The sequence below is a fragment of the Rutilus rutilus genome, assembly GCF_951802725.1.
Source record: "Rutilus rutilus genome assembly, chromosome: 10".
Taxonomy (NCBI): domain Eukaryota; kingdom Metazoa; phylum Chordata; class Actinopteri; order Cypriniformes; family Leuciscidae; genus Rutilus; species Rutilus rutilus.
In genome coordinates, this window is record NC_140215.1 from 8,589,449 (window position 1) to 8,615,055 (window position 25,607).

At 37.7% G+C, this 25,607-nt stretch overlaps 1 protein-coding gene across 1 annotated transcript; it reads right to left on the minus strand.

Moving 5' to 3' along the window:
• Positions 1–382: 382 nt before the first annotated feature.
• Positions 383–24,119, minus strand: ctdsp1 (CTD (carboxy-terminal domain, RNA polymerase II, polypeptide A) small phosphatase 1). Its single transcript, XM_084421301.1, has 7 exons — positions 23,726–24,119; positions 13,308–13,462; positions 7,807–7,908; positions 4,915–4,971; positions 3,200–3,292; positions 1,238–1,423; positions 383–1,078 (listed from the first exon to the last, which is right to left on the minus strand). The coding sequence occupies exons 1-7, from the start codon at positions 23,799–23,801 to the stop codon at positions 950–952; spliced, it is 798 nt and encodes a 265-aa protein (XP_084277427.1). The 5' UTR covers positions 23,802–24,119; the 3' UTR covers positions 383–949.
• Positions 24,120–25,607: the final 1,488 nt, after the last annotated feature.

The window sequence follows — 25,607 nt, forward strand, 5'->3', positions numbered from 1 at the left end:
ACTCAAGATATAAACTCAAGAAGAGGAAGTCATTTTCTTAAAACACAAATCTTCTCAAATCACCCACCGAAGAGGATAATCAACTTGATTCATTTTAACAGGGCTTCCCTCAACAATGAAAATGAAAGAGTTGCAAAGAAGGAAAGACGCATCTTTTGGTGAATCTCTCTGAAACCAAGCCTACGCCATATTTACCCCTGAAAGCAAATGAAAAATAAATAATAATATTATTTATTATTTATTAATAATAATAAAATAATATTTGCATAAACGGCCATATTGTATGACATTGTGAAATTATTTTCATGAGATTTAAAACGTTTTCCCCTCATTATTGCCATGATGCATCTGGACATTTTACTTTTTGAAATTTTTCTTTTTTGTGATTTCCATTATCATTCACTATGGTGATTTTCATTAGATTTTCATAACTGAGTACTTTTAGCATAAACAATAAGCATTAAAGGCAGTACAACAAATACAACCATAACATATAAATACAATATAATTTAAATATATTATCATATTTGTTTGTTTACACATTACAGTAAATATAAGTTTGCATTTTTTGCATCATGGCGGGAATGTGCCTAGTTGTCAAAATATGATCACAAACGGACAATTTTTAAATAAAAATTCCTTAAGCAAAATATCATTTCTTATTTCTATTATTTGTCTTCAGGGTAAAATATGGTGTTGTCCGCTTTCCTGAGATTCACCCATTCGAGTGTTAAAACAATGAGCTCGTTATGTTATGCTTGTAATGGATAAAGCAGTCCTTCACAGTTCTGTCATTCGCCTTCTTTTCTCGATCAAACATCATGTGAATGGAATTCTGGGTAGGTGACGAGGACTGAGCTAGTGGCTGGTCCTGTTAAGGGGAAGCAGTGGTGTGCTCCGAGCCCAGCAGCCTCCATGGCCCCATAGTGACAGCTGCCCTTAGTGTCCACTAGCTAGTAGTCCTCTGCTGCTTGAGCACAGTGTAGACATTATCCACTTTACTCAGTCTCTCGAAGAACGGGATGAGATCCAGCAGCTCTGTGTCAGACATGTCATCAAACCAGGAGGCAACAGGTACCTAAAACATGACAGAGAAGAGCATGTTAAAAAACAATATGAATGTTGGGACAAACCATTGACTCATAAACTTTAGCAGGCTAAGCACTGTACGGACCATATCCTCAGACCCAAAGCAGTTATACGTGCAAAAACAAAACAAAGAAAGACAGTAACGTACAGCATTGTCTGGGTGGAAGATGTAGGAGGCTGGCGAGTTGTCCACAATGATGACTTTGTTGAGATCCCTGCCTAGACGGCTTAGGTCCTTGACGTAATTTCCACGGTGGAACACACAAGATTCTCGGAAAAGACGGCTTCGGAAAGCTCCCCACTTGTCCAGCAGATCCGAGACAGGATCGGCATACTAGAAAAACAGAATCACATTAATGTGATGGACACGGTTAGACAGAGGAGGGAAAAAGTGCCACGCATCAACAAAAAACAAATGAACTCCTTTGTAAAATGCAAGGCTCACACCAATGAACCAATGACTACTGAAATTCCATGTCAAATGCGTGAGTAGGCTACTGGATTAAGAAATCGTCATTCATTTAAACAGTCCTATTTATTTATATTTTGTTATTATATTTTATCTGGGTAGTAATTTATTACATGTAATCTGAATCGTTTACATCAACAATACATATCGTCACATTTTAAAAATCGCGATAGACACACACACACACGCATACATTATTATATGAATATATATAGTAGTGCTGTCAGCGTTAATGTGTGCGATTAATTTCAAAATCCTCAACATTAAGGCAAATAAATTGCAAAAGAACGTGAAGCTGTGTCATTAATGTAATTTACGTCATGCAGTTAGATGATCTTAGTTTGAGTTTACCACACTGCGCATCTACAAGGACCTGTAACTCTGGTAGGAGGACATTTCCTCCTAACCCTTTAACCTGATTCTGATTCTCTGTTTGTGATCAGACCATTTTAAGCAAGTAAACTCTAGGAAAGTTTTCTGTGATCCAGTAATCGAATTTGTTCAAAATATCAGTCCAAAGCAGCGCAAATGTAAAGGCCAGGCTGATTATATCAGAGACTCGCATTGCGTTTTTAGTGAATTATTCATTCCAGTATGTGCTTTGCTTTAAAACACGAGCTCTGTCATATTCTGTGATTTGTTTCTGAAGAGCGCAATTTTGGTGACGTACAGTAAGCGTGTGAGAGTCTGTTATATTGATGCATAAACAACAAATCGTGTATGTGCGCTCTCTATCACTGATCACACACTGCATTTATGTACAGACCCATTTCAGTACATTTGCGTTGTTTCCACACACACCAAGGATAATGTTTGACTTGTCATGTGCATGTTGCTGTGTTTAGTATTCGTAGGTTTATACAGTCAAGTCAAGGTGGTTGATTTAGGAGTTTTTGGCCTCTCCATGTGGTCCTGTTCGGTATCGCAGCTTGACTCGTCTAAACTGATAACAAGCTCTTTGTTGTTACTCTGTCTGTACACATACTATGCACTGTGAATTCTGTAAAGATTTTTTTTTTCTGTAATGTTTTTTTTTTTTTTCATGGGTGCTTTGGTGTGCATAAATGTATTATAATAGAAATGTATGGACTCCATATATCATTTGGTTATTTGGTGTCTTTTTGGAGTCTCCAAGGTGTCCTTGAAGCTTGCAGAAAATACAGTTTAGTGAGAATCGCCCTTCAATCTGATTGTTTACTTTGCTGGATATAGGAAATGATGACAAAATGAATGTGTTAAACAAGATAAATGGCGTATACTTCATTTCACGATAAGTGTGCGATTAATCACAACAAAAGTGTGCTTAAACCACACTATGTGTGTGCTTTTTAATGACTTTTTAAGATTTGATTTTATTCACCAACTATAATGAAAACAGACCAAAAAAAAAAATCTGATGCAATGGCACGACTAAATAAATCTCATCTCAAAACAGACACCAAAGTTTGCACACACACAGTTATTTATCTTTTTACAGGTTTGAAAGTCCATTTTAAAATAACTGGATGTTTTCCATAACCGTGCGAACACTGTAACCATCTATAAAACTGATACAAGCAGTAAGTGATGTTAAATCCTATTTCATATCAAAGTTAATGCTGAATACCTTGCATAGTGCAAAAATCATTTTGCATTTCTTACCTTGGCTAAGCTTGCAGTGAATAACACACACTCGAACAGTTCCCCCATCCGTTTGAGAAACTCGTCAACATGAGGTCTCTTCAACACATACACCTACATTCAGAAGGCAGACAAAGGGGGAAAAAAAACATTTAAAAGGTGTCATTACTTCAAAGTTTTAAATTCACAGCTAGGGGTGGAAAGACAGCACTATAAACCAGGTCACATTCATAAAGTTACAGCTAAGATTTATTACTGAATAATACATAAGATTTATATTAGCCTGCATCTTGACGGTTCATATAACGATGAGCTTTATGTGACCGTAGAACTATAAACCCGGTTTTAAGAACAGCAATAAAACGGGTTGTTTTACTCCAACAACTAGGTCAGCCAAGCTTGTTTATGAAGCTGGTGGTCTCATTCCTGAACCAAGTCATCCCGAATAGGCTTTCCTGACATCCCAAGCCTATCCTGGATTACTTGAAACAGGCCTAAGCCTTGTTTGTCAGACTCCTACAGTCTCCTGGTGTAACGGGCCAACGGCCCGTTGGCCTTTAAAGGGCCAAAGCATCGTACTGTCATAGCTTGAGAGAGCAGGAGACTCGCTCTGAAGAGAGATTGATGGGGCCAATGACTTCTCAGAAGCCAGTCAGTGTTTCTCCATTTCGTCAGGACACAGAAATAGCCACCTGCTGCTCTGACCCATCAGCCAAGATGGCAACGATACTGTCAGGTTGCACACCCATGTTAAGAGGCAATAGGTAAACAGAGGAGAAAACACGGTGCGACAGCAGACAGACAAATAATAGCGGTCACAGGCATGATTATGACAAAGGCATAACTGATGATTATTTTTCTTGATATTGTAATCACAGTTGTTTATTTTAAAGAATAGAAATGATATAGAAAATATATACTTATTCCATGTGGGGAAAAAGCTATACTTTTTATGCATGTACACAGGAAGCAGACAACGGAAAAACAGAGAACAGAAGTGAAACATGACACATTCGTCATATTAGGACCAATGCTGACAGTCCTTTAGACCTATTTACACAGCTCTGAGTCACCACTGCATTCATGCGGATAAAGGGCTGTGATTGGCTACAATTCTCAACCAGAGTTAAAACATGTAAATACATCATTCTGATCAAACACTAATCCATGGAACAACCAGGGCAGCAAAAGGGTTCTAGGGGGTCTGTTGAAAATGTAAAAAAAAGAAAGAAAAAAAGAAGAAAAATCCTTTTCAGGATTGGAAAGATAACTATACAGCTGCTCTCGATCTTGAACAATATTTATCATGGAAATCATTGTACAAATAAATCTGTTGTGAAAAAAAGAATTATTTTCAAGTATATACATCTAACATTAACTAGCAAAAAAAGATGCACTTGATATAAAACAAGTGCATATTATAATATACAATAATTTACTTTGGCTTCGGTGCAATAATATATCACGTTTTTTCTCACACAGTATAAATGATATATACCTTTATATATTTATTTTCTTTAATTTATTAATAAATTATTTTATTTTAGGAATTCACAAGGGGATCATCATATTTTGAGGATCTTGGCATTGTGGTAATCAACACTTTTCATGATTGAAAAAGCAGTAATCATAATCTTTTTGCTTTTCTTTTTTTTTCGATTGATTGATGTCATAGAATGTCCTTCCAATCGTCAGTTATCCATGGACAACCTTGCATGAGAACGGGTTATGCTCACCTGATGTACTGTCCCATCAATTTCCACTGGAATGATGAAGTCAGCATTGTTTACCGGCTGGGAAGAAAAAAACACATTAAAATTGATTTAACTGGTGCAAGCAGAAGAAAATAAGATGAATCTATATTGAATTTGCAGGTGACCGTATCAATGACTGACATGATGTGTAAACATCCATCAAGGCTTCAGTCATTTTCAGAATATTGCCACATACCCTTCAGATAGGGTCTGTGGTCTTTAGATAGGTCTAGAAACTCAATCTCAAATGTTGAGATAATCACATTTATGTGTTATAGAGATGTCAGGACAGTGTGACCTACATTCACAGATGTGGCATGAAGTAACATTATGCTGTCTTGTGCTGTAGGATCACACTGGTTTTACTTCTAACTGACTTTAAAGGAATAGTTCACCACATTTCATGAAAATGACCATGAAAAAAAGTCATTCCAAACCGGTATGCTGTTCATTTTTAGTGGAACACGACTCTTTACAGTAAAAAAAAACAAAAAAAAAACATTTTGATATGACTTTTCAAAATAGTATCCTTTTGTGTTACACATAAAAAAAAAAAAAAGCATGCAGACTTGGACCAACATGGGGGTAAATAAATACATTTTTTATAAATAAATTGTTTTGTTTTTTTAAATACATTTTTATTTTTTGAATGAACTGCTTCTTTAAAAGGAACACGCTGACTTTTTGGGACTTTAGCTTATTCACCGTATCCCCCAGAGAAGTCCATACATATCCTTTTCATCTCTGTGGGTGCCGTAACTCTGTCTGACGCACCCACCGCTAGCCTAGCTTAGCACAAAGACTGGAGGTAAACGGCTCCAGCTAGTCTACTGCTCCCAATAAATGACAAAATAACGCCAACATTTTCCTATTTACATGTTGTGATTTGTATAGTCACAGCGTGTACAAATAACAAGGTCACATGAGACACAGCCATCTGATCCAGTCTTTGTGCTAAGCTAGGCTAGCGGTGGGTGCGTCATACAGAGTTAAGGCACGCACGGAGATGAAAAGGATATGTATGGACTTATCTAACTCTGAGGGATACGGTGAATAAGCTAAAGTCCCAAAAAGTTGGCGTGTTCCTTTAACAGTGCGCTTTCAAACTCCATTTGCAATTGAAAAAAAAAAACAGCTTACATTTAATACACTCAATACACCTAGGCCCTGTTTACACCTAGGATTAAAATTCAATGTCGTCGATCAGAACACAAGTTGACGACGCTAAATCGGTCGAATACGTTTTTGACTACCTATGGAAGCTGTTGAAAGTGGACAAGCTCAAAACGTTTTAGATCCCGTTTACACCTGTATTTAGCATCAAATGCATTTGAACAACCACAAAACACGCCTACTCTTCGCCTACGGACCTAATGCATAAGCATTATGGGAAGCGCACTAGCCAGACAGGATTGACTGTTCCGCAAGCTTATTTCATCCATTAGATCGAAAGATCTGAAAATCCCGCCTTATAGACCCTCCTCACGAAGAAATCAGGACAGAAGTGGTCAAAAGTGAAAAAAAAAAAAAAAAAAGATTACAACTCCAGGTTTGAACTGGAATGTCTCCCTTGTCTACTTGTGATCCGATCGAACAAAGCGCATTAATACCAGATGTAACCAGGGCCTTAGACAAGTTCACTTTTGAGTACAATTGAGTAGTTATAGTTTTTAGAACAGTCACAGCTGAGACTCCTGTGAGGAAAACATTCCTTTTCTTCCTGGCTTCCCCAAATTGTGCACATAGCATCTTTATGATGTCATGCAGCCAGAGAGAGAGAGAAAAAAAAAAAAAAAAAATTCCATAAAGAGTCAAATCAGGGGCTGCCACATTTCTCCAAGTGCATGCATGCGTGTAAAAACAAACACTAAATGCGATACGACAGAATCATTTAACCAAATGTAGCAAAACTGCACTTTATCTAGACAATTCTATGCTTTCCATTGGCTCACATAAGCGTATGTGTATTTACACTGGTACACTCCCCTGCTAACTCTGAAGGTTGGAAAATAACTTGTCTGGTATCTAAAAAGAAAAAGGCAAAGATGACTCTGTTGTGTTCTTAGTTATCAAGCACATTGTAAAAGACACTCAATGTGTCCTTTTACAATGCAAACATTATTTTTCATTATTACATAGCAAAAGAACATTACATTGGTTGAAACTATTGCATTAGGCCTTCAAAAAAGTTTTTTTTCAACTAATACTGGAGGAGTTTTTCCTCTATGCTTCCATATGAGGCAACCATCAGTTTACAGTAGACAGAAATTTGTCACTTAAAAATAGGAAAGTAAAACACTTCAGGGAAATCATCTTCCTAAAAGGCTCTTATAGCTGTCTAAGCATATTAAAAGAACAGATCACTCAAAATTGGAAATTCTGTCATCATTTACTCGCCCTCATGTTGTTCAAAATCTGTAAGACTGTCTTTCTTCTGCAGAGCATACATTTTGAACAATGTTTTAAGGGTTTTTGCCCCTATAAAGAAGGTCACTGGCAGCCAAAACAGCACTGGACCTCACTGACTATCATTGTATAGACAAAAAACACTGAAACATTTCAAAACATTTTTGTTTGTATTTTACAAAATAAATAAGTCATACCATTTTTGAATGGCATAAGGGCGAGTAAATGATAACAGTGATGATGACTCTCTTTTTATGCTCAGACAGGGAAGAACATTTTAGCACACTTCAGCTTTAAGGTCTGTGATGATGTGAATGCACGCAATGGTGTTAAATGTCTATCTATAACATTGAGTCAAGTGTATCTCATAGCCATGATATTAGTTGAGCTGCCAACAACATATAGTTTCTTCACACCTGCTGCCAGATATAAACTGATGAAAAAAGAGGGCTCAACACATTGGCTTACCTTGAATGAACTGTGGACTAGTGTTTCATCCAGATCAATGACTACACAGATCTTCCCTACATCTTTAGACTTTATCTGTGGAAGAAGTGGCTTGGCCGGGACCTGTAATTGACATTTCAAGGACACTGGTAAATAAGTAGCCAAGTTGGAATTTACAAGAAGCTATTTTACAGTAAAAATACAGTATAGGTCAGTGTTTCTCTACTGGTGGGTCGCAACTCAAAAGTAGGTGTAAATAAAAAGTCTCTGCCCTCGGTATGTATTGTATGATGGACAGTAAAGTGAGTCAACTGGTAGATTTTATTTGATATTCTATACATTTATATGGGAAGCTATTTGTAGACAGTCACATGGAAAAATGTAAGACACTGAGTGTGACGTGTCCAGAATTCAAAGACGGAATTATGTTTTATAAAATTAGTTTTGCTGTTTGAATCTTTCATTTAAACCCAGGTATTAGACAATGTCAAACTTATCTTTCATTTGTTGTTAAAATAAGAAATACAAATGTTGTAAAATACTGAATTCACTGGACTGTAAAAAAAAAATAAGTAATTATTTAATATATAAACAATTTTTCCTTATTGTATTTCCAGGGGAAAAAAACTATAATATATACACTACTGTTCTAAAGTTTGGGGTAAAGTTTTAAAAGAAGTCTCTTATGATTTTTATTTGATTGAAAATACAGTAATATTGTGAAATATTATTACAATTTAAAAGAACTGTATTCTATTTTAATATATTTTAAAATGTAATTTATTCCTATATTAGCAAAGCTGCATTTTTAGTCTTCAGTGTCACATGAACCTTCAGAAATGATTAAATTAAGAAATTATAGATATTACCATCTGAATGGTAAAGTACAATTAACAAAATGCAAATACACTATGATAAGATTTTGGTCATACAGCCCATCCCAAACTGGGTGTATTAGTTATAGACATGAGTATCCAAAAGGGGGCATAAGGTAGCTCTTTTAGCAGTAGCATTCCATAAGCAGAGGAAGATCAAGTGACTGACTGCAGCTGGGGTGGAATTGCAAAGCTGCTCACAGTTCACACACAGTCTGAAACCGTCTCTGTCCTATGCTTACAGAATGAGTATCTCAAGACCTGCGCGGCCTTCCGGATTCATTACAAATGGGAGAGTGTACAGATGACTGATTTAAATAACATAACATATGACATGGAATAAGAGCCCAGCATGGGGTCTTATTTTAGTTCTGTTGCTACTGACTTCATACCAATTAAAATTCAAATACATTCCTTCACAAGCAAAATCCGCTTACATTGTACCATCAAATGTATGCATATAAGATATTGATGCTTTTTAAAACATGCTTTCAACTAGTGCCTCTCCTAAGAAAAAAGTACCTGATCTATGGGCGGAACACAGATTTCACAATCGCAGTCCTCTGGGTATTCTTCATCTTCAGATACATCACTGTCCTCATAATAATCACTCTGTTCACTTGACTTTTTTTGGTCAGACTTAAATGTGTCTTGTTCAGGTGCCTCACTTCTAGCAACTTGATGTATAAGTTCCTCTAATTTTTCATTGTGTTTGTTCTCCTCAGGCAGATCATCTGTCCCAGGAGGATGAAGGAGCCCAGAGGTCTCTTTTGGCTTGGTATGGGCCTCTTGCTGACCATCTGATAACCAAAAAGAGTCTGTCTCTGTGTTTGACTGTTCCTCAAAGGCACAAGAGAGCAGTTGATCTGCAGTTGTTGTCTCTTTACCTTTGTCACTTTCCTCAGAAGATCTTACAAGATCTTCAAAATAAAAAAGGGCTGTTTCTTCATCTTCACTTGTTTCAATCTCTCCACAGCAAGGTCTATGAGCCCCCTCATTTTCAAAGTCAGGTTGCGTCTCCCCATTTTCATCAATTTCAACCACAGAACTGAGATCTTGTATGATTTCCTTGTTCTCAGAGCTGTTGAACCCAGTTAAATTCTGACTGACCTCATTTTCCAACAATTCTTCTTCAGGTGAGTCTGAAGGATCAACTTCTTGAAATGTGTTCTTTACAGCACAGGACCCTGTAACATCTCCAGATATATTGTTGAAAGCATTTTCAACCACTTCTTCCGGTTCACAACCGTCAACGGCTGCAATACCGGACACTTGTACATGCATATCAACATGGGGTTCAGCAACCTCTTCATTTATGTCGCAAAGATCATTGCCCTTGCCCTCAGAATACAATGTGAGACTCTCGTCAATAAAATCAGGCCCATAAGCGTCAGTTCCACAGACCTCGTCTGGTTTGGCACATTCATGGATTTGAACTGGATCAATAGGGAGTCCAACAGCTAATGCTTCAGCATATGTTTTATTGCTTTCCTTTCCTGTCACTTGTCGCACAGAATCAATCTCACATGCTTCTTCACAAGCATCTACATTTTCCTGTGTATACATGTTAAAGTTCTTATTACCTTCTTCGTGGTTCTCATCTGGCTGTAGTATATGAATTGAGGACTCATCATCCTCTGCAAGGTTTTCCTTATCACATGGTTGAACTGAGAAGATTTCAAACGATTCAGACTCATCAACAAAACTTTTGAATGATTCATCGGTTTCAGAGCTACTTTGACTTTTAGCATCCATGCAGTCGCAGTACTCCTCTTCGCTTGACTCATCTGAAGAACCTGCTCCTGTGGTCACTGCATCGAGGGAGATGTCCACATTTGAGTGGAGTTCAAAAGTTGCCTCCTCATCATCACCAAGTTGAAAAGGTTGAAGAGTTTCATCATTACAACATTTCCCTTTCTCCAGCTCGTCACACTTTCTACAGAGCTTCCTACAGTTATCCAAAGCTTGAACTTCAGGTTTAGGATCTACAACTTCAGGTTTTTCTACCTCTCCATTTGACTCACTAATTTCAGCAGCAATACTTGAAGTCCCCTTTTTATGCCTCAAAAGATCAGTAAGAAATTGAGAAAGCCAGCGAGCCTCAAAAGTTTCCATTGATCCAGAAAACATGGCATCGCACTCAGACGGTTTCCTACCCTCAGTTCTGCTACTATGATTAGGCAAATTCTCTTTGGTTTTTGCTTCAGGGTTGTGAAAAACAGAGTCGTGTGTTCCTGACAACTTTGGGCAATTTTCTGCAAGTCTGCTTTGATATGGGCCCTCAGAATGGTCAGTGGGCACAGAGGGAGTGCATTGTTCAAGGATGTCACATTTTTCAAAGTGCATTCCACAGCTTGTGCATTGTTCTAAAGCCTTATAAGATACAGATGATTCGCTGTGTTCAAAAAGTTGGTTACAGTCTTGATATCCTTTAGTTGAGGAGGTCCAGCTACAATTAAAAGTCTCCGACAAACAAGTGCAATCATCTAGACCGTTTAGCAGAACTCTGTCATCAGAGGTGTCCATTTGCCCAGTACGCTGTGTGTGCTCAAGGGACAAACAGTGGTCAGATGGCTTACTTTCTTTAGAGTCTTGACACAGTTCAGGGGATTTAAAATGTGTGGCATGGTTTTCATCAAGCTTGTTTTGATTGTTAGGCTCGGACTGTTTAGATGTCTCGCAGTCTTCAGAATCTAGTTCAACTACATCATTTTGATCAGATTTATCAGAGTTATCTTCAGAACTGCTGTTTTCACACTTGCTGTATTGTTCCTGATATTCTGCTTCACATTCAGAAAGCATTTCATAATCTAAGAGATCAAATTGTGAGGATTCAACATCAACTTGTGTAAAAGAATCACAAAGATCTACCTCAGTTAACTGTTCTGCATCGTCTTGATGAAAATACTCACAATCATCTAGGCTCATCTTGGGTGAAATGATTTCTTCTGCATCATCTTGATGAAAAGACTCACAAAGATCTGGGCTCATCTCAAATGAGTTTAACTGTTCTGCCTCATGTTGTTCAAAACAATCAAAATTATCTTGTTGAGAAGACTCACAAAGATCTGGGCTCATCTCAAATGATTTTAACTGTTCTGCCTCATGTTGTTCAAAAGATTCAGAATCATCTTGTTGAGAAGACTCACAAAGATCTGGGCTCATCTCAAATGAGTTTAACTGTTCTGCCTCATGCTGTTCAAAAGACTCAGAATCATCTTGTTGAGAAGACTCACAAACATCTTGGCTCATCTCAAATGAGTTTAACAGTTCTGCATCATGTTGTTCAAAAGAGTCACAATCATCTAATTTCATCTCAGTTAAAATTATCTGTACTGCATCGTCTTGTTGAAAAGACTCACAATCTTCTAGGCTCATCTCAGATAAAGTTAACTGTTCTGCATCGTGTTCAGAAAACTCACTTTGATCACTTGGCACAAATGCAATTAAAAGTTCATCATTTTGGCATATTTCAACCAAGTCAACTGAAGAACTGCTTGTTTCAAAACACTCACTGTGCTCAGAGCAGCTGTCCAACAAAGAGCTATATCCAGACGAACCAGACTGATCTGAAAATTCACCATTGATTTGACTATTTTCAATGCAAAGTCCATCTGCTTCATTCAGTTTGATGGCGTTTTGACCAATAGATGTTTCTTGTTCTGTGCACAATTGTGCAGAATGTTCCAAAGACTGATTTTCCTTTTTAGGATCTCCTTGTCCAGAGACCTCCGAATGGCCAAAGCACAGTTCAGCGGGCATGTTTGCTTCTGTGTGCTCGCTTTTAAAAAAGGAAGATGATTCCAAGTATTTGGTAATGTTGCTTTCGACAAAAGACATCCGTTCTCCAAAACACTGGCAAAGGTCAGAAGAAGGAAAACACTTCAGACATTCTCCCATATGTTTGCTTTCTCCACAAAGCCTGCAAGAACAGTCAGAGATCTTCGTTTGCAAAGGGGGCTTACAAGGCTGAAGGGATTCGTTGAGCCCACAGCCTGCCTTAGACACCAGCAGCAATGTGCACGTTGACATGACAGAGGGGTTGAGACTCCACTGAACCCTGCACTCAGCCCGCCTTCAGGACACCTACCGATTTATTTTGGTGCTTCAGAGACGTGACAAATAACCCCTGGTGTATCAAATCACTATAAAAAGCTGAAGTAAGGCATAAATCTGAACCTGACACCTACAGCGTCTTGACATCCGATCTGCTCGTAGTTGTTCACGGCCATGTTTTATTTTTTTTCTGAATAATTAGTTTAATGAAATCATGAGTGGAAAATGTTGACATCTCTTCAGATCACCTTTCAATTAGTTGGGAATTTTAAGGACAGATAGCTTTTCTTTTTGCTAAATAAATTAACAGCATTCATTTAGGGTCTCTACATGAACGCAAATTAGTTCAATTCTTATTCTTATTATGGTACATTCAACTATGAGAGCCTCCTCGTAAACAGGAAAAGAATTGCGCAAAAGCTAACATGAGGTTTTGGTTTCCTCACTATCACAGCTGATCATGTGGCTCTCTATGTTAACCACGGGCTGGCCAGTATTCAGAAAACACTAGAGAGTGCAGGGTGGGGATGCAGAGGGACGTCAAAATAAGAAATTGTAGAAGAAAGTAACAAAACTGAAATAAACTCTTACTTTTGAGATGGTTCCGTTCTCTTCCACCAGCAGCGGGGCATTGTTATTGACGGGCACGTGATCCGTTTCATCATGACAAAGGCAGCAAAAGAGACTGTGGAAAATGCCACGACTGCGGGGTTTCTTCGTTGAGGATGCAGCATGTGGAGGGGTACCTGGGAAATGAGAAGCACATATCATACCAACAGTTACCATGCTGTTCACCATCATATATCTTTGCATACATGATACACTCGTCTAGTTCCAACAGCTTATGCTCGTTATAAGATGACTGTACTCAAATGCACTTATAAATGACCAGTAATGACTGGTCTTAAATAACATATCTAAACAGCTGAGTGCCAGCATCACATTTTAAAAACAAAACAAAAAGGAAACCCTGAAACAAAAACTGTGAGGGCAAAGAAACAATGAGTTTTCAACGTTGAAATGAAATTACAAATGATGCATCTTAGTAATTTGACAGAAAATAGACTCTACCCTGAATTAAGGCCAAATCCAAAGCACATGTCCAAAGTCACATGTTGAAATATTGATTAAGACAAGCAGGATACTTACATTGTAAAATGTTTCACTGAAAGCCTTAGCATATTTGGTGTTTTAACTGTATAGAACGAAACGGCGTCTATGAATTTCTAAAAGGGTGGAGTGAAGGTTTTATTAATAGGAAACACATGGATGTCACACCCATGAATTCCCAAAAACTTACTCCATACTCTGAGCTTCAACATACGACATACAACAACAATGCTTTTTAGTCTGGCATGGTTTGAGGAAAAACTGGGGGGAAAGGATGTCAAACCGCTTTTTGCATACTTGTTCTGCACCACTAAAAAAAAGACTATTACTATCAAAAAAGACTATTTAACTCTATAGTTAACTGTACAAAATGTTTTGTAAAAAGTGATGTACAAAGATTTTTGGAATAGAAAAAAAGAGCCTTTGCAAAGGGGATCATGATATTCAGGGGTCTCTGACATCAAATAGTTTAAAATTCAGTGTTAAGAGTACTCAAAAACTAAATCATTCTAAATCCCCATGTCTAATGTTTGCTAATAAGCAAGATATTTGTCACCAAATACAGCAGACAGAGACATAGTCTCCATGAATAGTGACACATTACAGGGAATCCACGTGATTATGGATCTATGTTGGGCTCGGGGCAAGAGCACAGCCCTGGGCAACTTACAAGAGCGAACAACAGCGACGAAAGCTGGACTTTGCGAGACAAAATCTTTGACAAATTAGGCTGTGGCCAAGGCGGCCGAGGCAGCTGTCAACAGGGAGGATAAGCATGCCGTTCAAAATTCTAACTTAAAGCTCATGTATCAAACAAAGCCATTATAAACAAAGTTAGTTAGAACATATTGCACTTTCATTCAGTTACTCTGAGAGCATTATTGTAATGGTAAAGGAAAGTAATCAGAAACTGAAGGTTTTGTTTTAAATTTAGATTAGCCTATTAGATTTATCTCCATAATGACGTGTCCTTCAACATAAAAGTTGCCCTTAAAACCAAACTTAACCCAAAGAATATATATATATAATAGCCACATATATATGCCATGAGCTGCCGACCTATCATCAGGACATAAAATACATCTCTTGACCTTCAAACATAAAATGTACATTGACATGTCAATTGTAGCTCACACGCTAACCATGCATATGACCCTTTGGAAATATCTGACAATCTGACAGGCCATAATTGTGAAACACTGCTAAGTGAGCACACCTGCATTCCGTCACAGGACACAGGGGTGGCAGGTTACAAATGCGAGGAAAAGGGCCGTAGGGACTTCATAGGGACTCATAGGAAATCATAGGGACTGTGAAGAAAACCGCATCCATCTCTTCACGTTGACTCCTCTGATATTACACATCAGAAGGCTTTAAATAGCACCCACGGGCAGCTGTTGACAGTGGTTAGTGATTGCATTCTACATACAAAACTTTGTTGTGTTCCCGGAGCGGGACAGGAGGGAATGGCTCAGCCATATGTTTATCTCATGCCGTACATGTGATACCTTGATGGACGCCATGATGAAAGGCAGAAAAGCTGTAACCTATTAGCTTGGAGCAACAAACTTGAACTTGTAAACAGAAAAAGATCAAACAGAGAGTAGCTAGCAGAAACAATTCTAAGGAAAACTTGACTCCTTGGTATTCTGTAATGAGCCAGAGGGCTGAATACATTTGAAATCTCAAGAGATGATAATAGGGCTACAGCTTTTTCACTCTACCCATATCAGTTGCTACCCACATACTTAAGGGTGGATTATCTAGATCTCTTTTAAAGAGGATCTTCATGCTATTCCAATCCCGACGGACAGAGGCCACTCAGCGACTGACTTTACGGCCGTGACATGTGATCCTACGTTACAAACTCCCAACTTGTTACACACCAACCCCTTGGAGGAGAAGGACAGCGGATTTTACATTGCACATACTTTACACAAGTATGAAGAGCTCTAGACTAACTTATGAAAGTGTAATATTGGTGCCACCAATTTCTACAAATTGTACAGGGAGGTAGTAGGGCTGAACGATTTCTGCTTCTCTCGATTAATTAAAAATACATGATCGCAATATTTGCCCCGCTGATTATTTGTCATGAAAACACCTTTATCCTAACACCTTTTGTATTGGTAACAAGCCAATTGTTTTATTTTTTGCTTATAATGTACAGCATAACTAACGTATATACATTCCCTATATTATATACATATGAATTCATTAATATATCTGTTGCAATCACAAAAAAAATACATATTTTGTTTTAAATAAACTAGTTAAATCTCAGTTTCAACAAGCGCGGTCAAACCCACCCACCGCCTAATGACACAAAGCGGCCAGTACCAGAAAGGAAACACAAGACAAACAGAGCAGATCGTAAAATGACAGTCGTGCCGCTTGGATTAAACTCAGAGAGCATGAGAATCCCTCTAGAGGCCCCAATGAACTCGCTCTCCCTCCCTGTCTTTCTCCCTCTCGCACAACCTCCCTGGAATGCAGCCATATGTCTGGCCCATAACTCTGCTGCACTGTGCCCCGGCCAAACCAAAATAGGAACAGGAAGTGTGAGGAAGTGAAGTAAGAGCCGCCACAAGGCAATGGAAGGCACACACTGAGCCTTCATTGTGTCCCGCCTCAGCCAGATCATGTTTCACGTGCAAACAAAACAGGTACAGAATGGCAAAGGCCTGGGAACACCACGCCGAGATAATCCACAATGCCGCGCAGACAGGGAGGGATTCAGATTACTGACCACATCCACTGACCCACTTCTCTTAGGCCGGAACACCTTCCAACACAGGAATAAACAAAAAAGGATATTTTTAAAATATTAGGAATATTTGGCAAATGCATGCAGACTTGCCAACGCAGCCTTGGCCACTGTCAATCCCAAACATGGAGAAAGGACTAGGGCACAGCTTTGAAGCTCTGCCTTTCTAAAAATACAGTATACTATAACAAAATGAGGAACAGGTGTTCTGTCTCCATTCCGAAAATGTATCCGATATTTCTGGACAATGTCTTGGCACACTTTTCACTGGGACACGCTAGAAGCTAAGCCTCAATAAACAACATTATCCAGTAACATATCTTCTATGTCGGCGCATTAATCAGCACACCCAAATTAATCCAGGTACTAAAATGTTCCTTAGCTCAAAGACCAAGCCATTAAGAAGACTATTACTGAATTACGCAAGCAGTCTGGGTGTTTGTGTGGCCAGATACACGTTAAAGGGGTCATCGGATGCCCATTTTCCACAAGTTGATATGATTCTTTAGGGTCTTCATGTAAGGTTTGTAACATACTTCGGTTAAAACCCATTTCGGTGCATGTCTCTTTAAATGATAATAAGCAAATTCTCACCCCACCCCTCTCTTCTATGGGGGGTGTTGCACAAGACACATAAAGTGCTGCCTTGGCAGACAGTATACAAATGGCTGAGGAGGAAATATGCTAATACGGGACAGTCCGTCAGTGGTCGTGGGCGGAGCAATATGACATCATATTGCTCAGAAAATCCAAACGGCTTGATTATTGAGAGTGTTTAGGCTTTTTGAGGATTGAAAAAAAAAAAGGAGTGAATGGATTTTTTTCATTGTGTGGTGATTTTACAAAACATTTATATGCAAACACCATATAAAAGTGAATTTTGCAGTTTTAGAGTTTAGGCTATAACTCCAGTATCCAGGAAAAAAAGTCACTCATGCACCAATTTAAAGGGATCCTATTCCTTAATACCGGGTTCAGACTTCAGACTACACGATATCAGCCTGACTTTGGCACAATCCATTTGATGTAGGATGTCGTGGTGATTCGTAAATGACAATGAGCTTCAAAATGACAAGAATCAATCATTTCATCTTCACGCATATAGTGTGTCACAGTGGACGACAACCGATGCCGCATCTACGGCGCTTCACGATGTCACGACAGAAAGACTAGCATGTTTCATTTTTTTCCGGTCCTCCACGACAGGTTCTCTCACATCTTTTGACCAATAGGAGCACAGAAGCTCTTCCGCAACAGGCTGTACTGGATTATATGGTTACCAGTAAAATTAAAAAATAAAGTTTAATATACATACCAAACAGGGCTCAACAGTAAGGATCATCCAGTTGACCCTGGGCCGGAGTGAGCAAGTTGTGAGCGAGATGCCAAAACATTCATTACATACATCATACATTCACTAATCTTGTGCATGTGTTTTTATGCCATAAAAATATAAACATTTGGACTTTGGTTACAGACTGGACAAAGTTGGTGCAAAGTTGCAAACTGCACTGATTTAAACTGGTCAACAAATTAAGGTATCTAGTCAGCTAGCTTAGATGAGGTTTTGACCAAATTGCCAAATTTATTTATAATGGTCTTTAACTCTTTCCCCACCAGCGTTTTAAAAAAAGTTGCCAGTTTGGATTCTTTTCACAAAATTGACATGGTCCCTCAGAATCTGCTTTTAAACAACAACAAAAACGTTTTATTCTAGCTTTAAGCAGTCCTTTTTTTTTTATCAGCACTTGAATGTGGATACATTTAATTTAAAAAAGCAGCATTTTGAACAAAAAGCTGAGAAAATCACATTTTTGTTCAGAGCGATGACCAAAACATAGATGGAGTAGATCGAGTCCATCAACACCCCCAAATCCTCACAGTCATTTCCTCTTCATGCATCGACATTTCATTCTGTAACTTCAGGCAGTTTTGATTTATATGCTGTTGAATGTTCGATGTTAGCTTACATGTGCATAAGCAATGCTTCTATCGCTTCTTTGCCATTTTTGGATCCAGAGATTCTGCAAGTCCCACCCTTTCACAAGATGTGTAATAGCACCCCCTACCGTATAACAGTGAAAATGTGGATTCAATGGCGGTAAGAGTTAAAGCACTAGCAAGAATGGGCTGAAAATTGTAAACCGATCAGTCGTTTTTTGCACTATGCCATTATTTTGGAAAATGGGGTAAAAAATGATTCATCAAATGAAAATATTGGCAGGGCAAGTACAAATTTGCAACAGTACAAACAAATCCTCACTGTGGAGCTTTACAAACTAAACTGCACTGTCAACATTCAGCATTATAACTTACTATGAATAACATCAATTTCCACCATGATCCTTCAACACGAGTTTCCTACTGGTAATTGTGTTTTTGTAGCAGCATTCGGGAGTTCTTAACTTGTAAACAGAACACAAACATTACAACATGACCTGAAAGTAGTAATAGTGCCTGCTAAATGAGACAATACAGACACTCAAGACGAGAAAATCCTGGGATTCCTCTTAAGCATCAGGGCATGTAGAAACAAGCCACACATGAAGAACTGAACCATCCTCCTGGACACACACACATGACGCGATGGCTATCATGTTTACAGACGTGACAGAGCACTAATTGAGTTACTTTGATGTGGTTCAACTTTAAAGGGGGGTTGATTATGAGTTCACTTTTTTAACTTTAGTTAGTGTGTAATGTTGCTGTCTGAGCATAAACAACATCTGCAAAGTTACAACGCTCAAAGTTCAAAGCAAAGGGAGATATTCGCTTTTAAAGAAATCGTTTTTTAAGGACGGTAGGGACTACACGAGCTTCCTCCCAGGTTAGTGACATCACTAACCCTCAAATTTACATAAGCCCCGCCCCCAGGAACGAGATTTATCGATTATCATGACATGCTAATCAATGACTAGAAGATAACTACACATAAGCTACCTAAATTCATCAACTAACCATTCAGAAATGTCCTGTTGCATTCTACATGTTGTCACTTCTTCTTGAGTCTCTACATCATTGTCTGACTCCAGTTTGAACATAAACACTGACATTTCCAGTGCTTGTGTGTTTGAGGTAAAAGGACAAGAGCTCTTGAAGCTCCGCCCCCTGAGCTGAGAGCAGCAGCTCATTTGCATTTAAAGGGACACACACAAAAACAGTGCGTTTTTGCTAAACCCCAAAAAGTGAACATTTTAACATGCTATATAAAAATATCTGTAGGGAATTTTGAGCTAAAACTTCACATACACACTCTGGGGACATCAGAGACTTATTTTACATCTTGTGAAAAGGGCATTATTATACAACCCCTTTAAGAACAAATATGTAGTGCAAATCATATTTAGAAAAGATCTCAGAGATAGCCATTGCCTCAAAGACCACAAAATACTAATCTGAATCGTATATAACTCAAGCTTCTGCTCTGTCTTCCCACGGTTCATGAGACAGCAGTTTTGATTGACAGGCCAAGAAAGGGACCCAATGTATAAAGCAAGCACACTCAAAAAAGTTTAATCCATGACAAAATCCACACATCAACCATGCAATCTGATCACAAACTACAAGCACTGCAGGTAAAAAATAAAATGTCATTCTATTTTGTGAAGGAAATCAACTAAAAAAATATTTTAAACTGCTAAAATTATTTATTAGATTCAAAATATATACAACGTATTTACATTTTAAATATTAAAATATATACAACATATTAAAAATAATACTAATAAAATATTAAATAAAAAAAATTATGCAGGTGAAGGTTTAGTATATAAATTGCAGCAGTTCAGCATAAAAAAAAAAAAGAATGATTATCAATGAACAAATCAAACTCAGCGAATCAGGGTGCATGCAATTTCTGACGTGTTTTTTTTATGCAACCTTATTTTTCCATATTCTTCCATGTGCATATACTCACATTTAAATAAACTTCTTCATATTGACTACCTTCAACTATATTATCTCATAAGAGACAGGTCAGTAGCCATGTTTCCATCAACCTATTTTTATAAGATATTGCATTAAAAAAAGATGAATGGAAACACCAAGATGCGCGTAAATTCTAAAAAAAACGTTGTGTTCAATTGAGTCGGATAATTTTTTACCGATAAGAAGACATGCACATAAACTACGATGGAAACACATTTACCAAATAAATCCCCCAAAACAAAAAAAGCTCACATGACTTTGCCTCAAATGAGGATGTGATTGGATAACTGGACTATAACCAGCGGGTCAGTTTTATTGCACAGGAAGTGGCATTTCTTTCTCTTGAACACATAGGATAGAAACTCTGCTTTATTTGCAAATGTTTTATGCGATTTTCCAATTTTGTGCACAAGTAAAAACTGCAACTTTGGATGGAAACATATCCAGTGTCTGTGTCTTCACACTCATTGGGAATATTCACACATGAATGATTTGCATAAGGTACAATTTTTCTCAGCTTTTTTCAAGTTCCTTATATTGCCCAAAATTCGTATTAAAAACTTGCCGCAAGTCATTTTTAGTCCAATACTGCCAAAAACATTGCTCGGAAAAGAAAATGGTTTTGTGAAGGATGTTCAGAGTATAAAGACTCACTGTGAAACTTAATATCACACATGGCTGTACAGTCAGTAAATGCTCCTGATTCCTTTTCAACCACGTCATACATTGCCTAACAAAACAATCTTTTTACATTCATAGGGGCAAGCGGAGATGTAAATACCCAGTTTAGCAACATTCTCTAGGCACATCGCAAAGGCATCATGTCTTCATGGGTTTTTTTTGTGTGTTTTTTAAACCACAATACATCTTCCTATATATTACAGTGCATGAAAACATGCTTTAGTTTTGTAATATAAATAAAAATAAAAAATTAATAAAAATTTTGTAAAAATAATATATGAAAATGAAGTTGCATTTCTAGGTAAATGATCTGTGCGATGTACTGAACCTGCTACAGGGAGTGGTTTTCTTCAAATCTCTAACAAAAACACAGGCCTGTAAACCATCTCCATCTCTGTGTGCGCAAGAGGGGAAAAAGGAGCGCTGGTGAAAAACACAGCGGTCGGAAAAACAAGCAGCGAGGCAGACTGCTATGGCTTTACCCGTAGCGGATCCTCCCCAGGCTCTCACTGTAGTCGGCAACGTGCAGAAAACACGCTTGTGTTCATTAAGTTCATTACACACCAAGCTTTTAATTGTCTGAACCACAAATTATTGGTCAGGAAATTAGCAGAATTGAAGCAAGTGCACTACTTAAAAAGCCATTGCTGTCTCAGAAAAACATCTAAGACGGAATTAAGTTTTTGGCAGAATATGGGAAGTTGTGTGTCGAGTCATAATGAAACACGAGTTGCATGGTGATACTCCAGAGCAGTGTCTTTGAATATCTGATGAGAAATATAATAATAAATGCATGTGTACCACAGGGAAGCATGGAGGAAGAGGTGTCGATGTGTACGGAGCCTTCTTAACTGCTGGTACTGGTGAGCTACTTCACTGTGAAGTGTCATTTAATGCTTCGGAGTACTGGGGGATATTGCAGAATAGCTTGCTTCCCACAATTGAAAAGTAACGACCATATGGCGTTTTTCAACAAGACAATGCTTCTGCCCAAATAGCAAACAAAATCAATCAGTGACTTGAGAACACTGTGTTAAACCCTAGTGAATATTTGGTCTCACATTGAACTGAAATTAACTGGGAGACAATTTTCAACAACTCATAAACTGTTTGAAACCATCAACACTGACTGTAAAAAGCTGACTGCAAATTTACCCACACGGCTTAAACATTTAAAGAAAACAAAGGCTATTCTGTGCGAAGTTACTTTATCTACAGTACTTGTGCAATTCATGCTAATTTCCTGACCAGTGATTTGTGATAAAAATGGTTAAGACCATTAAAAGACCACATAAATATTTTGGCATTTTTGACTTGGCCTTTTGCCCAGGAGTGCATATTCATCACTGACCAAACAAAAAAAAAGACATTTTGTTTACACCACAGAGAGACGAAATATTTTGTCTAAAATACAACTTGTGAAATTATACACACAAAAAAATTTACAATCAGCAATGAGAACCAAAAGAGCTTTGTTTCCCTTATGAAGTTGTTGTAGCCATAATGTTTTCCCGAAAAGTCCTGATTAAAGGGTCACTTTTCATCTAACCTTTGACCTGCAAACAGTGGCCTATCTTGTTTACCGAGACATTATGATTTACGACCTTTCAATAAATCTACCAGTCAAACGTTTGGACACTTTACTGATTATTTATTGACAGATTGATTGATTGGATGATCTTAAAAAACTAAAACTAAAAAGTCTTTAATACTTGAACCATTAAATCCCACCACTTCCAGTTTTATTTCATAATTTTGATGAGTTTATGATTATTCTAAAAACATAAAAAATAACATCAATAAAGAATACACAGGTTTGTCCAAACATGTACAATGGAAATACTAACAAGGTGTAATGCACCTTTTGCACATTCACGCATACTACACCATTTTAGTACAATAAACAACGATTCTTGTACATTCATGCATTGACAGTCACCATTGCAAAAAGACAATCTAAACATCAGATAAGGGAGTTTGGAATCTTGTCTTATGATAACCTGTCACCTGAGGAGGGACTCAAAGTCATTTATTATGGGATATATGCATACATAAACATAATATGACTCAGAGAGGTTAGATGATGTACTACAACACACTACAGGTAAACACGAACTACAGCCTTCCCTCAAACGTCAGTGAAGACTGTCATCATGGACACGCCCCCTCAACGCATTCATTTATATATAAAAAATAAAATTTATTTTGTAAGAAATCTCGAGTTTATGGCACGAACATGAAGCTAACTGTACGTGTTGGGTCTCCACTGTATTATTATAATAAATGGACTTAATGGATCCACATTCAAGACGCATCAACTGTCATCAACTTTGGAAAGTGGAAATCACACGTTTTTGTAGTGTTTTGGTGAGCGGAAATGTTTGATATAACATTGAGTTTTCAATAAAGTCCAGTCAATGCTACACTTTGACAGAATGTAGCTGTGTATGAAGCGTCCGCCGCGCGCCAAACATTCATCAAAGGAGTTTGACATGTGCCGACACAAAACTTTCACTCAACTCACCTCTGTCCCGTAAAGGAGCACTCGCTTCTTCATCCCTGCTCACTTGCGTGATGATCGAGGCGGACGGGTGGTCCATGAGATCCGTAAAGCAAGTAAAATCGCAACTTAAAATGGGTTTCCGTATTAAAATCTTTCCGCTGGCTACGATTGAATTGAAAAAAAAAAGAAAAGACTCCCTGCAAATGCCCCCAAACCTCCAAAAGACTTTTACCACTTAAGAACATTCATAATGCGAAACCATATTAGGCTGAATGTAATATCTATGTTTTATAAGTTATACGACATAAAGAAAATTAAATAAAAATATTAATAAAAAGTTAAGTTCCTGGATGATAACTTTTCACAACATGGAGTTCGGCTCTGCTCTCAATTTCACCATAAAAACATGGAACTCGGCGGTTTCAAGGCACCCTTCGCCTTAAAGGGGCAACGACACTCAGGCAAGACAGAACTATGCTAGCCACTTCGAAGGTTCAAAGTTTATGGATGTGAAATATGTTACGAATCAGAAGAAAACCGAGCGCATTTATCAGTAGGCTACCTGTGAACATCTCATTTAGTACCAGTTCAAATAAAACATATTTAATAGGCTACTCAATAGAAACTTAGGTGGCCCCACAAACCAAGACAGCTCAGCACAATTAAAGTTTAGCTAATTTGTTGTTGTTGTTCCGCACAGTAATATATATTGTGTAAAATGTAATATACATGTAAAAAGTAAATCAATAATTGTCATTTTAATGGTTTTATTATTTAAGTATCACACAGTATGTAAATAAATACATGAATATAATACCATACACACAATATTATAGGCCAAATTTAAAACTTAATACTTAATTTTTTAAGTAAAAAATGCTTGTATATTCAAGAGGAATATTTCAGATTTGAAAGATTTTCTGAAAATTAATTTTTGATTTTTGGTGGGGTCCACTTAACTTTAGCATATATTTTATTTAACAATTTTGTTAAAACCATAACATATTTCTACAGTGTAAGTATTCTCGTTCGTTTCTTTTTCTTCCTCTTTTACTGGAACTGGATAATATTAATACATTTGACTTTGGAACAAAGTGTCTTAATCGCTTGGACTCGGACTTGATTAATATGCGTTGCCCCTTTAAATTTTACAAAATCCAATACGCAAACAAAGTTTAAAAGATCTCTTGGCCTCGGCGTAACTGAATGCTCAGTTCGAAGTTAAAACAGCTTTTTCTAACGTCCGTCAGGGAATATATATCATAAGTAGTAAGACCTGAATGATTTTCAAACGAATGCGTGTGCATTTTACTCTTTTTAAGAAGCAAGACAACTTTCTTGTGAACTTTTTTGGCAGGAGCTGCGAGCGCGGGGGGCTTGAGACCGTCTTTAGAATGGAGGATAGGGAGAGTCCTCAAAGTTCGCGCACTCCGTCATGTTGATTACAGAGTTTACATCATTGGTATTCATCACACACTACACTTAACAGTCTGCAGTCATTCAATGAAAGCATCAGCAAGACCCTCCGGATTATGAGTTTGAACATTTTTTGTCACATCACAAGTTCTTCCAAAAAATATCACACCGTTTTTAGCTTAATTTTTAGCACCATTGTATGAGATATGAACCAGATCAAGGATGTAAGTTAACCATATATCACGGGGACAAAATATTATTTGTGAATTGATTAATGATCGACCACGTCATGTTTTAAATATTTTTTTTTACTTTATAAAAATACAGCAACAACAAAAAAGACCTGTAGCTTAGGCTAACGTTACCATGACGGGGGTGCTTTTAGAATTATTCTAAAAGCCCTTTTATTGTAAACAAGTACAAACTATCAATCAAATGACAGACATGGTGTGCAACAGGTTTTTCAGCAAAGTTGTGATCATGTTGA

What these genes read in the sequence shown, in the direction of transcription:
- ctdsp1 (XM_084421301.1), bottom strand. Translation starts at nt 23,801, where the DNA reads ATGGACCACCCGTCCGCCTCGATCATCACGCAAGTGAGCAGGGATGAA. An exon ending in TGCTCCTTTACGGGACAGAG is followed by an intron (nt 13,463 to 23,725) that starts GTGAGTTGAGTG and finishes CTCATTTCCCAG; the next exon opens with GTACCCCTCCACATGCTGCA. An exon ending in AGAACGGAACCATCTCAAAA is followed by an intron (nt 7,909 to 13,307) that starts GTAAGAGTTTAT and finishes TGTCAATTACAG; the next exon opens with GTCCCGGCCAAGCCACTTCT.